At 61.6% G+C, this 14,763-nt stretch overlaps 1 protein-coding gene across 1 annotated transcript in view; it reads right to left on the bottom strand.

Moving 5' to 3' along the window:
- DAGLA (diacylglycerol lipase alpha) overlaps positions 1 to 14,763 on the bottom strand; it is a 61,714-nt gene that overhangs the window by 7,262 nt on the left and 39,689 nt on the right. Inside the window, exons 4-16 of the mRNA XM_042958432.1 lie at positions 14,587 to 14,688; positions 14,004 to 14,142; positions 10,422 to 10,509; positions 8,432 to 8,566; positions 8,130 to 8,207; positions 6,115 to 6,239; positions 3,185 to 3,338; positions 2,723 to 2,806; positions 2,513 to 2,590; positions 1,872 to 1,952; positions 889 to 1,031; positions 494 to 562; positions 76 to 148 (exon numbers count right to left, since the gene is read on the bottom strand). Of these exons, the coding sequence (XP_042814366.1) occupies positions 76 to 148; positions 494 to 562; positions 889 to 1,031; positions 1,872 to 1,952; positions 2,513 to 2,590; positions 2,723 to 2,806; positions 3,185 to 3,338; positions 6,115 to 6,239; positions 8,130 to 8,207; positions 8,432 to 8,566; positions 10,422 to 10,509; positions 14,004 to 14,142; positions 14,587 to 14,688 (1,349 nt within the window). The remainder of the gene's footprint in view (positions 1 to 75; positions 149 to 493; positions 563 to 888; positions 1,032 to 1,871; positions 1,953 to 2,512; positions 2,591 to 2,722; positions 2,807 to 3,184; positions 3,339 to 6,114; positions 6,240 to 8,129; positions 8,208 to 8,431; positions 8,567 to 10,421; positions 10,510 to 14,003; positions 14,143 to 14,586; positions 14,689 to 14,763) is intronic.

Raw genomic sequence — 14,763 nt, 5'->3', positions numbered from 1 at the left:
GACAGGCAGGGCACAGGACAGGTGAGGTGCCCAGGGCCCAGCGTGCCCTGGCAGGAGGGAGGGGCGGGGGCTCACTTTAGGCTTCGTGCTTCGCTGCAGGACATCCAGGAGCTGTCTGCGGAAGCCTTCCAGCTGGGAGAGGCCGATCCTGGGGAAGGAGGCAAGACGGGTGTCAGCCTGGCCTGGCCAGGGCCCGGGAGAGGCGTGGGGTGTGGGGGCAGAGCGGGCAGGCACATGGCAGCCACAGAAACAAAAAGACCACGCCATCAGGATCACAGGGTGGGAGGGGTGGACAGGCAGGCGGGAGTCAGCAGCTCGGCAGGGCCGAGCCAGGGAAGGGAGGTCAGGCAGGGTGGGGCCGCCCGTCCTCCGGCTCTGGGGGCTCTGGGACTCCCCCCGGGGAGATGGGAATCCCCCGAGGAGGGAGGAACAGTCGACCGGGATTGGGACCGGGACCGTGGAGAGAGGGCATAACTTGTGACTTGCGACTCGCCTGGGGACAAGGTCTTTGCCCAGAACCACAGCTGTCACAAATTCCTTGGAGTATTCCATGGCGTCCTCGCTGCAAAGGAAGCCAGGGGGTGCTAAGGCAGGGGTGGTGAGCGGGCCCCGCTCCGGCACTCCTGGGGTCAGTTTGTGATTCGAGGCCCTCCGGGGAGCTCACGGGTGCCAGGCCAGGCCGCCCGCCGCCTGTCGCACCTTTCCTGCCAGTGAGGCTTTGCCGGGCGTGGATCCTGGGGTCTGCCTGGCATCTGACACAGCAACCCCCCGCGCTTAGCGGGCCATTCCCAGGCCCCCGTGAGACCAGAAGCCAGACTGCCCGGGGCCGGCTCCCAAGGCTTTAGCCCCCGCCAACCCAAGCCAACTCCGAGGCCCCAGGCTGCTCACCTCAGCAGGCCCCCTGGTGGGGAGTAGGCAAAGCACTTGAGGGTAGGGTACTGGGGGCGCAGAAGGAAGGAGAGGATGGCAGCAGTGCCTGCACCCAGGGAGTGGCCCACCACAATCAGGCCGTAGTGTTTGGTTCCGCGGCCCTGAAAACCGAGAGAAACCTGAGAGCCCTGCCCCGCTGACTGTCTGGACTAGCTGAAACCAGGGAGGCGGAAGGGTCTTCCCAGAGTCCCGGGATCGTGTCTGTGCTGTGCATCTGCCGGGGCAGAGAGAGAGGGCCAAGCTAGACTCACGCAGAGCAACTTGTCGGGGGGACTCTTCTAACAAACTCCTACTCATCCTTCCAAACCTTGCTCAGAGTACCTCCTTGGAGAAGCCCTTTCTGATTTTCCAGGAGAGGCTGACTTCCTCCTAGACGCTGCATCTACACCTGTGGCAGACCTTCATACATGGTGACCATACTCTGGTGTAACAGCGTACGTTCTGTAAAGATTATACTCTGTTATAATCGCTTGTTCACCTGCCCCTGTTTCTGTGCCCCAGACGCTAGACTGGGCTCTCCGGGGACCAGGGACGGCTTGGCTTTGGGAAGAGCAGTTGGCAGCACCTCGGGAGATCACCCCGACCAGAGTGACCCCCTTTTGATCGGCTCTGCAACGATTTTCCATCGCCTGCTCTAGATTCTGAAGCCCCTGGCCCGAACCATCTTCGGGCCTCCAGTGCCTGGCATGGAACAGGTGCTCACAACTGGGTGGGGCTGAGCAGGGGAGCCCAAGAAATGCTGGTGCAAAAGAGGAAGGTGTCAGAGCAGGTGGGAGGGACTGAGCAAGTGAGGAGGGGGCCGGGAGCCAGGCATCAAAGGAGGCTGTAGGAGCCTGGCCTGCTGGGGAGGCGCCACCGTTCAACGCATCCTGCCCCCAGTGTGGCCCTCGGGGAGGCAGGGCCAGCGTGGCCAGGGCTCACTGGCAGGGAAAGTGCCTCACCAGGTCTCGCCCAAAGGCCTGGGACAGGACCATCTCCTGCTCCAGCTTCTTCTTGATATACTCAGCCGAGAGGACCATTCCCTGGGTAAGGAGGAACAGAGGTGGGTGTCACGGGCAGGGAGGGAGGGAGGTCTTTTAGAGACCAGTAAAAACCAGTGGCTGGAAGCTCACTAATCCTGTCCTGTTTCCCCTTTGGCCCTCCTGACCACCTGGCTGTGGGGCCTGGTGGATACTTTCTCACATCAGTCCCAGCTCACAGATGACAAAACTGAGGCTCAGAAGAGTGGCATGTCTGTCTACCAGAAACCAGTGGTTTGGTGGAGGACGAGCCCCAGGAGGCTGCCAGTGAGGGAGGGGAGAGAGCGTCTGAGGGCGAGGGAGAGACCCCCTGGGTCCTGTGCTGCCAGGAGGTCAAGTAGGGTGAGGTGCTGCCTCCTCAGGCTTTACTGGGACAGTATCTGGGCCAGGTAGGACCGTGGGGGTCCTGGTGGGTGGGCCACAGTGAACTTCTAGACGAATCTGCACCTCAGGGGGGTGATGGGGGGGTGGCGCAAGCAGGGAGGCCCCCCACTGCAGCAACAAGACAGGTCTGTGTGCCAGCAGGGTTGGAGAGAAGGCAAGGGGCCCAGAACGGGGCGTACCTTGTGTCCCAGCCAGGTGCCGTGGTGCCCCTCCACAGGGAGGCGCTCAGCGTCACCAGTGAGGTCTGTCAGCGCATCCTTGTGGAAAGAGAGGACGGGTGAGGGGTGGGGTGAGGGGTGAGGGGTGGGGTGAGGGGTGAGGATGACAGGCACCCCTCGGGGGCTGTGAGGGTGTCCACAGGGGCGGGCTGGGAGCCACAGGCAGCATACCTTAGGGGAAAGGGTTCCCCGGATACTGATCACCACCTTCTTCTTGTCATGGTCCACTGCCACGTAGAAGGGGGTCTCATAGACCTAGGATAAGGGGGTTCATGAGCCGAATGGCCTTGGGATGGGGCTAGACTTGGGGAATGAGTGACCTGAGCAGGTCTTCCTGCTACGGAATCGGCTCCCCTGGCCGCTGGGCCCTGCAGGGCTGGCGGGGGCTCCCTCCCCACCCGGCACACAGCCGGCCCTGCCCTCCAGGCTCCTCTCCAGCTCAGACAGCCCGAGAGCAGCTGTCCTGCCTGCAGGGTCTAGAAAGACCGCCGCCCCCTCCCCAGGCCCTCACTGCTTATTCCCTTGATCCCTTCCCCCAAAAGGCTGGCCGAGAAGCCCCAGTGTTGGGTGTGGGGTCGGGGACCACCTCCCAGCCCCAGAGGGAGTGCAGGCCCGGCGCGGGCGGCCCCTCACCGCGTCGTGGCAGGAGGTGTACACGATATCCACCGCGGTCATGTTCTCGTCCAGGAAGTGGCGCCGGATGGCAATGGCGTTGCAGCCACAGCAGTTGTCTTCCTCGATGGTGACTCCCGGGGCGAAGCGGGGCCGCGCAGGGCACAGGCAGCACCTGGTGAGGTGGCAGAGGGCTCAGAGACCTGGGAGAGTCATTCTCTCTGCCGTCCTCTCTGGAACCTCCCTCGCAAGTCCCAGGGTCCTCAGCCTACTTGGCCTCCTGGCAGCATGGGACCGGGTGGGTATCTCCCTCGCCCTCGACGCTCTCTCCCCCTCACCCCTGGACTGCTTCTCCCTCACTGGCAGCCTCCTGGGGCTCGTCCTCCGCCAGAGCAACGATCTTCCCGCCTTCTCGCTCACCACACCTGCTCCTGCTCTCCGGCACTGAACACCTCCTCCGAGCTACCGAACCGCCCGCCCTGCTCCCGGCCTCCAGACGCCCCCATCCAACCATGCCAGGTCCCAGTCCCCGATGGTCCACCCCCGCGTGCTCCCTGAATCCCCCACACCCAGCTGCTCTGTGCACAGTCCCAGACTTGGACCTGGCCTTGGGTCCTCCCCCCACCTCTCGTCCCACGGCCTGGCGGTCGGCACATCAGCTCGCCCTGCCTTCAGATTCAGAACGGACTCCAACCACCTTCCCTGGCGCCCACCCTTTCCACCATTATCTCTGGCTTGGAGTGTCGTGGCGGCCTCCCGACCGGTCTCCCTCTTCTACTCTTGTCCTCGGCATTCTCGATCGGAAGCCAGGGTGAGCCTCTGAGACATGAGTCAAGCCACATCATTTCACTCAAAACCTTACAGCGATGCCCTTCTTGTCTACTGTCAGAGCTGGAGTCCTTGCAAGGGTCAAGGGCGCTGCCCCATCAGGCCCTGGTTCTCTGGCTTGCGACCTCCGACTTCCCTCCGGCCCCACCGGCCCCACCGGCCTTCCTGACTGCCCTCAGATGCACTGGCCATATCTCATAACAGGACTGCTCACTTCCTTCAGACCTCTGCTCAAATGTATGTCACGGGGACGTCCACCCTGGACACCTCATCTAGCACAGCCAGGCCCCTGCCAGCGTTCCCCAGCCTGACGACACATCCGACTTTATTTTTCCCCAAAGCATCAATCTGCTCCAACGGGCTCCGGGTCCCTGTCTGTGTACTGTCTGTACCTCTCCACCAGGCGATGGCTCCACGGGGCAGGCTTTGCTCTGCTTGGTTTACCGCTGTGTCCCCAGCACCAGGCATACGGGGTAGGCATCCCCCTCAACGAGGGGCTGAGTGTCAGAGCCGGGCACCCTGCTAGGGAGTGCAGGGGCTCCTCAGGCCACCAGAGGGAGCCAGCACCCAGCCGACCAGCCCTGGAGCCCGGAGCGGACACAAGAGCGCGGTCTGCCAGCTGTCTTGAGATGACAGCTGGGATTTTATTAAGGAGCCTGAATTTCGGCAATGCTGGGAGGTTTGTCTTCACTCAAGCAGCATCTAAGGGATTGTTACATCCCTATGAGGAGTAGCCTCGCTGAGCAAACTCAGGGTCTGGCTGCATCTCGGAAGCTACCGGGCCTGGGGTGGGCAGCCACCTCAACCCACGCTGGGAGAGGCTCCCACCAACCGTAGGGCCAAGTGGGGGCCGGCCTGGGTCTGGGGGCCAGACTCCTGTTCTCAGGCAGCTGTCTCCTCTCTCTAACCCCGGTCAGCCCATGGCCACCGCAGCGTGGCCTTCAGGGACAGAGACCTGGGCTTGAACCCTTGGCCTTGAGGACCGTCTTCTCTCTCCCTGCAGCACCGGGGAGCGGAAAAAACAGCAGCATCCCTCCTGCCTGCATATCACCCCGAGTGCCCGGCCTGCCAGTGACTCCCTGGCTTCCGAAATACCTCATGCGCAGGTGGGACAGACACCGCCTGCACAAATGATGCCCCCACCCTGCCCGTGAGTGACGGCGCAGGGCCTGTCAGAGCCCAGGTCCCGGGACTCCTGGTCTGGTGCTCATTTCAAGAAGCTTCTTAGGCAGCGGCAGGGACTCCCAGGGACGCTGGGAGGACCCGCTGTGGGAGGGGGCGTGGGGTGTGTGGTCCGCCCTGTGAGTCACTGGGGCCGGGGGGGGGGGGGGGGGATGGGGAGAACCAGGTCCCCAGGGCCACCCAGCCTTCTGGAAACAAAGGGCACCGCAGGAGAGGTGTGGCTGCCCCAAGGGCAGGGGTGTCACAGACAGAAGCTGCCGCCCAGCCTGCCAGCCTTTCGGGACCAGGGAGCCAGGGAGCTGTCCTCCTTCTGTCTGGGCCACACTGAGGGTGGACACACCGAGGACGGGGAAGGGCCCCTCCTGGAGCTGTGCCCTTCTCTGGTCCACTTAGGGAAGCACAGTCCACCAGGCCCCTGACGCGGGCTGCAGAAAATCCTTTCTTTCAGAGAGGCAGAGTACAGGACAGGAGCAGGAGGGAGCAAGATGTGGGCAGAGGGGAGTGGTTGAGAGAGGTAGAGACAGACACGGCAGGGGAAGGGAACCAGCAGTGCCAGAGGCTGGACAGCTATCGTTGAATCCTCTCAAAAGAGCTCCAGCATCCCCATTACACAGATAAAGAAACCGAGCCTTGCAGAGGTAGGGGGGGTCGACTCGCCCAAGGCTGCAGGTGACAAAATCTGGATTCAGAGCAGATTTTGGAATCTGCGTGATTCCAAAGCCCACGCTCTTCCCTGCCTGGGGATAATGCGCGACTAGAAAGGTCGAGGCCCACAGGCGGGGTGGAGGAGAGGAAGGGAGGGTTGCAGACCACGGGGGAGGTGGGGGCAGGGCAGCAGGCACAGTCTGTTCAGGGAGAGCGTCCCACAGGCTGGCCCAGCCGCGGGACCTCGGCTCCTCCGCACGCGCTGGCCGGCCAGAAGGACAGGACGGGGTACTCACGAGCAGGACCGAGCCAGCTGGCAGAGGCCACAGGCAGGCTTCCGCATCAGGTACATGGGCCACCCGTAGGCGGCCAGAGCGAATAGCATGTAGTAGCAGACCTCTTTGTAGCGGAGCATCTCTTGCTGGAAGAGAGGAAGCGGAGTCAGTCACCCCTTGCCCTTTCCGCCTGCAGCCTCTGGGCCCAAGGGCTCCCCAGGAAGGAGGAGGGAGCGGTCCTGCCAGTCTCCCCAGGGGCTGTAGGCCCACCGGCTCCCACCGTGGAGGAGGGACCGCCCCTCTAGATGATAATTGCATTTCCCTAATTATCTCCGTGCAACCAGGGCACGAAGCCTCCTGGGGCCTGTCCTGCTGCTCCAGCCTCAGAATTAATGATTTGGGGACAGAAAAACACTCGCAGTGCTGGATCGATTTCCTTGCCCGTTTTTTCCGACAAGGGAAGACGGGGAGGCAGGGTGGCATTCACCCCCGCCTCGGCAATCAGGCCTGGGAAGGGAGATTTAACCCCTTCCAGCTGGGGGTATCCAGGCCTTGAGTGGCAGGGCTGGCCCTGCAGGCCCTGGGTGACCGGAGAAGCCGTCAGCTGGCTCTCCCGGCCCTCGGGTTCCTGGTCTGCAAATCCGGGGAGACTCCAGTTTGACGCGTCAAATCACAGGCTCCCAGGGGACGTCTGGAGCAGATTAGGATCTCTCCAGAGAAAGGCGCCAGTGTGAAACCCGGTGTCTGAGGCCAGTGGCTATTGTCATCAGCCCGATGGGCTGGAAGGACACAGGAGGCACAGGTGTCCCAGCAAAGCGGCTTCCAGTGTCCCGGGTGTGCCAGGCACCGGAGGGCCCCTGCACTTAGAGGGAATTAGTCACCTTGTAAAAGTTAAAGAGGGTGATTAGTCATCTCGTGAAGTGAACTAGGTAGCTCCTTAATAAGGGCCCAGAGGGGTAGAACCATCCCTGGGCCAGCCCTGTCTGCTCTTTAGGAATGAGCTGAAGAAAGCAATCATCCTCCCTGGCTCTGGCTGGAGGGCAGGGCACGGGCAGGCTTTGCCAAGCAGCGGGCGGGGACCCCAGCACCTCAAGGCTCTGCTGCCTGCCTCTGCCCCTCCCCCTTCACATGGTGAGAGAGCCCAGGGCCGCCCCGGGGAAGCCCGGCTGGGCTGGGCACCTGCCGTGGGTGGGCTGTTTTCAGAGGGGATACGAACACCTACTTTAGGCGGTGGGGACAGATGGAGGCTTTTCTAGGGGATTTAGCTACAAGGGGTAAATCCTTTCTAGTAGGGTCCCGGACGAGACCTTGCGGGGAACTGGACTCCGGATGGCTCCTCTTCTCCCCACCGGAGTTCTGTGTGGAAGGTGGGCCCAGCACCATTACACACGCAGGGACGGGCTCAGAGGGGATGGGGACACGCCCAAGGTCATAGCGACAGTGGCGGAGCTGACGCGTCCCTAAGTGGGTTTGCTCCTGAGGCTGCCGGCTGTAGTTTTAGCCCGGGGAACACAGGGCTCTTGAGGTATGGCGGGGGGCGGGGGGGGGGGTGGCAGGCGGGGGGCTCCCCTGGCCACAGGACCGGCCCCACCTTTACCTGTGACACACCGGATTTCTAGCCAAGATGCCCGAGGAGAGGTTCTGCTGCTCAAAAAAGCTTGAAACCAGCGGGTTACGTCCTGCTGTCTTTTATGACCACAGCAGCAGCGGCAAATAATAAAAGCAGCTCCCCCCCCACCCCCACCCCGTGAAGCTCTTGATAACCTCAAGAGGCCAGGACCAAACGTTCTGAGTGTGGTTAAGCAGATTCCAGGGTTTTGTCCGGAGGACCAGCGTGATGGGGGTGGGAGTGGGGCTTCTCGGGATGAAGGGGTGCGTGAACCGAGGTGAGCGGCTGGCCGGAGAGCTGCAGGGGGACTCAGGGAGGAGCAGGTGCAGCCCGCTGTCGGGGCGGCTGGCAGGTGGTCTGCTCAGCTCATCCCAGCAGAGGGAGAGGGACCCGGGGGCAGGCAGGGTGGGGGGTGCTTCGGACTCACCGAGTTCTTGAGGTCGAGATACTTGGTGTTTCTGGTCACTGGCATCCCAGACAGGAAGGCCAAAATGTCATTGTTCGCCTGTAAAACCAGCGTGTAAAGGCGGCTGGCTGTCCCAGGTCCAGCTGCGTGGCTGAGAAAGGGGGTCCAGGCCCGCCCGGCTCTCACTCTGCCTGCTTCCCAAGGGCCTCGATGCCCCCCAAGGGGGCGTGTGGTGGGGAGCTGGCGTCAGAGGGTGACCTCCGGAAACCTGGGGAGTGGCACCGGGACAGCAGGGAGACGCCGGGAGGAGGGCGGGCGCTCACCTCGTCCAGCACCGCGTTGCGTTTGGCCCGCTGCCGCTGCCGGAGCAGCACCAGGCCCGCAATGATGTCGGACGGCACGATGTCGAGGTCTCGGAAAAACTCGGCGAAGAGGTAGGCGATTTCCGAGTAGGCATCCTGTGAGGTCCAGGGGGGTGGGAAGCAGGGGCAGGGGAGCGGGAGAGAGGGCGAGAGACCGGGCGTGAATCCCCCAGGGCCGGGGCTCTGCTCTGGGCCCGGTGCAAGCTCGCCCCGGCACCTGCACGGCGCCAGCTGGGCCCAACCCCACGTGGCCCTCTGCAGCCGTGACCCCAGGGGCCCTAGCCTGGGCTCTGGGCCCCGCGGACCTGGCCAGAGCCGTCTGGGACAGCCACCGAACCTCGTCCGTCCTCCACCTCCCGGCCCTCTTCTGTCCTCAGAGCTCCTACGGCACTCACCATCACCGCCTACCACGCACAGATGCCAACGTGAGCCATTTCCTGTTCTTTCCCCAGTCACTAGGAATCAAGGCCTGCTCGGCCCGGCTTGTTCTCCTCCGCCTTTCTCTCTAGCAGAGAAGCCAAAACTGAGCTCCTGGCCGCTGCCTCTCCACGCTGAGTTTCTTCCCACCTCCCACCAGCTGTGACCTCGAACGGCCTCCTAAGGGCTGAGCCTCTGGGGTGTCAGGCCCCCTCCCCCAGCTGCCCACAGCTGCAGGCTCAGGGACCCTCACGATGTGCCTGGAGGAAGGTGCGACTCTGGGCCAGTGCCCCCCCCCCCCCCCCCGGGTTCCCTGTAAGCCCGGTCCTCAGGCCGGCCCGAGCCCGGGCCAGGCGGCCACGCTGGTCGGCGCGCTCAGTGCCTTCCCTGCCTCAGTCGGAGGAGAAGTCTGGAAGCACCTCCCTAACCTCTTAGGGGAGGCTGTGACGGGAACACACTCGTGGCGAGTGGTTCTCTCTTGCTGGGTTTCTTTCACCCTTGAGTGCCTGGCACTTGTAAGGGAAGACAAATCAGGGGTTGCAAACTCAAAGGCCTAATGAGGCCAGACCGAGCCTGCTGCTTCTCAGCCCCCGGCTGACTGCGCCGCGAGCCAGGTCTAGAGATGCCACCCGTACGTAAACGCCCTGATTTTCAATGTTGGCACTCAGTTCCAACTTTCGGCAACACAGCAGAGTGACGGAGAGGCACCACCTCCAGGGACGGAGGGGGCTGGGGCTCTCTTATACCCGATTACTCATTCCACAGCTCACCAGGGACCGCTGGTGGGAAGGAGCCACTCGGGCCTCCGGCGGCTTCCACGGAGGGCATTTGCTGTCTGGCTCGGGGAGGAGTGGTCTCCTGACCTCACCGGCTCGGCCACTAACTAGCTGTGGGACGCTGAACAAGTCTGGGCCCTCTGGGCCTCAGCCGCCTGATCTGTAAAACGAGGAGGGGCCGCTAAATGGTGTCTAAGGGCCCTGCCAGCACTGGGGTGGGGAGGGGGGGACTCTGCCTCAAGGACCCCAGGGGCCCTGCCGCCCCACCAGGGGCCGCCCTCAGCTGACCGGGCCTTTCTTCCGTAGCGCCCGGCGCTGACTGGCCCGACCCCTCGGCTGCTCCGCGGAGCACAGGGTGTGGAGGCTGACTGGGTGCGACTGGGGCTCAGCACTTGACAGCTCCGAAGCATCTCCCAGAGTCACTTGTGTTCCCATGCTGTTCTTTGCTTTCAGGCCACCCTGGTTTTTCAGTACGTCCTCCCCAAACTAGGCTGTAAGTTCCAAAGGGGGTGGATGGAAGGTCTCGAAACCTTTCCGTCCCCTCGACAAAGCAGGGGACCGGCTGTTTCGCCTGCTGGAGGGAGTGCGGTCAGCGGATAACAGATCCTCGTGTGAGCAGGCTGTCACCTCGCTCTTGCTTAAAACCTGGCGGCGCCGGTCGACCAGCCCCGCCCCGCCCGGCTCTGCCACGGAGTGAGGGCTCCGGAGTGGCTGACAGCAGGATGTGAACCTGACGGGAGAGATTTCCCAGTACTTACTGACTGGGAGTCCTTCGTCCGAGTGCAGCAGAGGAACACTTTGAGCCGGCGCGACCAGCTGGTGGCCTGACCCTCCTCTAAGCGGTGCCTGCAGAGGGGGAGAGTTGGTATGTGTGAGGTCAGGGGACGGGACCGGAAGAGCCTAGGTCCAGATGGGATGGAAACAGGGCAGCCTGTTCCCAGGATCGCAGCAAAGGGCTCCCCGGCAGGAGGTCTAGGAGAGAACAGGCCTGGGCCTGGGGGCTTCAGAGGTGGGAGCCCAAACTGGGGACTGCTCGGGTATCCAACGGCGCAAACTATGAGCCCTGGGAGACAACAGCAGGGTGCTGGGCCTCTCAGCCAAGTCACTGTGAAACCCGGAGCAGACCTGTTGGACAGACTTACTTCCCCTTGGAAAGGATTTCCCTCCCTGTATTTGGGGGGAGTTTAAGGGCCAGATGAGGCTCTGTATTTCTCAACGCCTTGGCTCTGTTACATAAGAGGGGACAAGGGCCTCCACCTTTCATCTGCATGGCTGGCGCCTGTCTATTCCCACCACCCCCCACCCCGTCCCAATTTGTCTAACTGCTCTGATGGGGAGTCAGGGTATCCAGGAGTCTGTACCCAAAGGCAGAGCAACCGGCCAATTATCCACTGGGCCCCTTCCAATTTCTGGGTGCCCCGAAATCGGGGTGTGTTGGGTGTGAATTTTTTAAGAGCACCAACATTAAAGATGTCAGTTTCCAGATTGAGCAAGACAGGGCTGGTTTGCTTTTGTGACGTGTGCCCTCCCCCTCCCTCCAGCCCCTTCAGACCCTGATGCTTGGTGGTTAGTAGGGGTGGCCCCGAATGGCTGCAAGGCTCTTAGTATCCATCAGGAGTGACAGGCCAGGCCCTCCTTGCCGAGCCTGTTGGCTTCTCTCTGCAGCTAGGGGCTGCTTCCTGCAGCCCTGGCTCCATAAGGCAGTGGGCCACAAGGAACAGGGAAAGCCACAGAACTTTCTAGGGCTAGAGGAGGGGGTTAGGAAAGGGTGCGAAGGATAGAAGGGAATTGCCGCTTCTGGGATCTACCAGCTCTAAGGGACCTGGGCAGCCTTATGTCATAAACCAACATCCCACCTGCCAGGGGCTTGATGAAGGGACAGCATGCTGGCAAGCTGGGTTCCCAGAGCATCACATTCTTTAACTCTTTCTAATCTAATGGGCTTTTAAAGAGTATTTGCTGCTGGGCCTCTGGTTGACGGAAAGTGCTGACTATACACTTGACTGCACTACCCCTTAGGTCCACCAGGTGGCAGATGGAGCCAGTGACAGGTTTGGCCTCATGCATCAGTTAGGCTACTGGAGACCAACACCAGCAGAGAGACACTGAATCTGGATAGAAAGTTCATGGACCCAGCACCCCTCTGCCCCGGGGCTCACTAAAGTGAAGGGAGGGAAGACACCCCTGCAAAGATCCAAGGTCAAGGCTCCCAGGGAATAGCGCTGGGAATAATCTCTCTCCCAACCCCTACGAGATTTCCCTGGAAGGAGAGAGGGCCCGGGACTTAAACAGCTTCCTGACTTCCAGATGCTAAAATAACCTGTCAGTGTCGTTCTCCTGGAAGTGGAGAAAGGGCAGGCAGGCTTGAAAATGTCCTTGTTAAAAAAACTGTTGGCTTTCAGAGCTGAGGGAGGGCCAGCGGAGACCAGCCCGAGTGAGAGGTGGTCATATTAACCAAGCTGCAGCCTAGGCTGCCCTCCCGACCCCTGCGGAGAGCTGGAGAAGACACGACAGGTCGGAGCCCCGAGCTCTGAGGCCTCTTGCCCCCACAGGGCCAGAAACCACAGGAAAACTTTCTAATTAAACCGACAGCCCCCAACTGCAAAGGCGTTGGCTTCCCTGGGCCCCCAGGGCAATTACCCAGAATCAGAGAGGGGAGATTTTTTTTTTTTCCCAGGGCCCCAGGAGCCCAGAAACCAGGTCGGGTGGGGGCGTGGGCTCTGAGCGCGAAAATGGGACGGGGTGGTGGTGGCCCAATGCACCGCCAGGGAAAATGGGCTCCAGGGCCTTGGCTCCGGGACCTGGTATTTTGGGCTGGGAGGTGGCCAGCCCAGGCGCGGGTGTGGCTCTGGCCGTTGAGCCGAGCTGACGTGGAGGGCCTGAGGGGAGCCCAGAGCGGAGGCGCAGGAGGGCGGGGTGGGGAGAGTTCCTGGGGGACCCGCGGCCCCGGCTGAGGGCTCCTGATTCCCCTGCCCTGCAGACGGAGTCGTCACGACCACTCTCATCAGCATGACCTGTGGCAAGTGACCTGCCCTCTCTGGGACTGACTCCTCCTCATCGATAGAATGGGTCTCCTAACAGCACCAGGGTTGGAGAATGACCCAGTGGACTGATGGTGCAAAAGGGGGTCCTCATAGAGCCTGGGTCATAGTAGAGTCACCACGGGGCACCCTGGAAGCCCCCCTCCCCTCTTTTTCTTTCAGGAAACAGGAATCACTATGACCCTCGATTCCCTCCCTCATTTCCTCTAACATGGCACAGCTTTCCCCTTTCTTTTAAAGGCTGTGCAAAACTTACCTCCTCCAGGAAGCCTTCCTTGATTAACCTTCTGTAGGTCCCTTAATCATAGAGGCAGCCTAGCCAAGTGGTTAGGAGCAAGGGTCCTAAAGCCAGATCTCCTAAAGCTTGAGCCTAGCTCCATCATATCCTGGCTGTGTCACTCAGGCAAGTCACACAACTTCTGTGTCCTAGCTCTGTCTGCATTATAGGGGTGACCTCACAGAGCTGCTGTTAGTTAGCACACGTGATGCTTGGCTTGGGTTATGCGTGCTTCGTGCTATTATGACCCTTGTGTTTAGCAGCACTGAAGATGGGGGCACCTGGGCGGCTCGGTCATTTAAGTGAGCTTAAGTCGTTTAAATGTCTGGCTCTCCGGGCGCCTGGGTGGCTCAGTCGGTTAGGCGGCTGACTTCGGCTCAGGTCATGATCTCGCGGTCCGTGAGTTTGAGCCCCGCGTCGGGCTCTGTGCTGACAGCTCAGAACCTGTCAGATTCTGTGTCTCCCTCTCTCTCTGACCCTCCCCCGTTCATGCTCTGTCTCTCTCTGTCTCAAAAATAAATAAACGTTAAATGTCTGGCTCTCAGCTTTGGCTCAGGTCACGGTAACACAGTTTGTGAGCTCCAGCCCTGCATCGGGCTCTTGAGCCCTATGTGGGGCCTGCTTGGGCTTCTCTCTCTCCCTCTCTCTGCCCCACCCCTGCACGCATGCACATTCTTGTGGTCTCTCAAAATAAATGAAAACAGAAACAAGAAAAACAAAAAAGCACTGAAAATGAAGGCAATGGTAACAACGGTCCCATTTACTGAGCACGTACCAAGCGTGTGAGCACAGCATTAAGCACTTCCCGCTTATTTTATTTAAATCTCACAGCAGCCGTCGGAGGCAGGAGCTGTCATTATTCCCGCTTTACAGACCAAGAAACTGAGGCAGGGAGACGCTAAGACTTTGGCCAATGCCTGTGGCTCACACAGGCGGAGCTGCGGTTTGGGCGGCTCGGGGCCGGCTGTGCCCGCCTATCTGCGCACCTGCTAGGGGGCCGCCCGCCCGCCCAGCCAACTGACCGGAGGTTGTAGGTCCGGAGGTTGCGCTGCCGCCTCTTGGTGGCTCTTAGCTTGACAAAGGTGCGGCCCGTGGGGTCGAAGACACAGAGGACGGTGATGCAGACGCTGAGGATGACCACCCAGTTGCAGACGACCATCCCTATGGGGCGGCGGTGGGAAACAAGGTGGGGAGGTGCTGGGGGGGACCTCCCTGGCTCGCCAGCTCTGGGGAAAGGGGCGCGGGAGCCTCCCTGTCACCTCCAGGCTCAGAAGCCCCCGGCCCCGGCCTCTGGTCACCTGGTTGTCCCCGTGGTTGTCCCCGTGCCCCCCCCGAGTCCCCCTGAGCCATGACCCCAAGGCCCACCCTTGGTTCAGAGCAGCCAGCTCTGCGGGTTTCTGGTGAGGCTGCGCCCCCCCCCGCCCCCCGCACACAACAGGTTCCTCTGAGGCGGGATGGCAGACGGCAGGATAAAGGCCACCGCCATCCTGCCCAGTGTCCTCACGGAAACCCTTTGCCCTGGGAGTTGCCTGAGCTTCCTCTTCTCTAAGCTGACCCTGTCCCTTCCAACCCCCGGTGGGGGGGGGGGGGGGTTGGCTCACATACCGAGGGTGACGTTCTTGGCAGTGAGGTCGTTGCAGGAGGTGTAGTACTGAGTGAGCCAGACGATGCCCACGATGGCATAGATGAACTCGATCACCAGGATGGCTGCAAGGAGAGCAGGGTGCTGGCTGAAGGATGGCCAGGGTGGGCCTGCCAGGGAAGGGCCCCGGAACCTCTGCC

Source organism: Panthera tigris, chromosome D1 (genome assembly GCF_018350195.1).
Source record: "Panthera tigris isolate Pti1 chromosome D1, P.tigris_Pti1_mat1.1, whole genome shotgun sequence".
In the NCBI taxonomy this organism is placed as follows: Eukaryota; Metazoa; Chordata; class Mammalia; order Carnivora; family Felidae; genus Panthera; species Panthera tigris.
The sequence above is the reverse complement of the archived record's forward strand: the minus strand, read 5'-3'. Positions and strand labels throughout refer to the sequence as shown.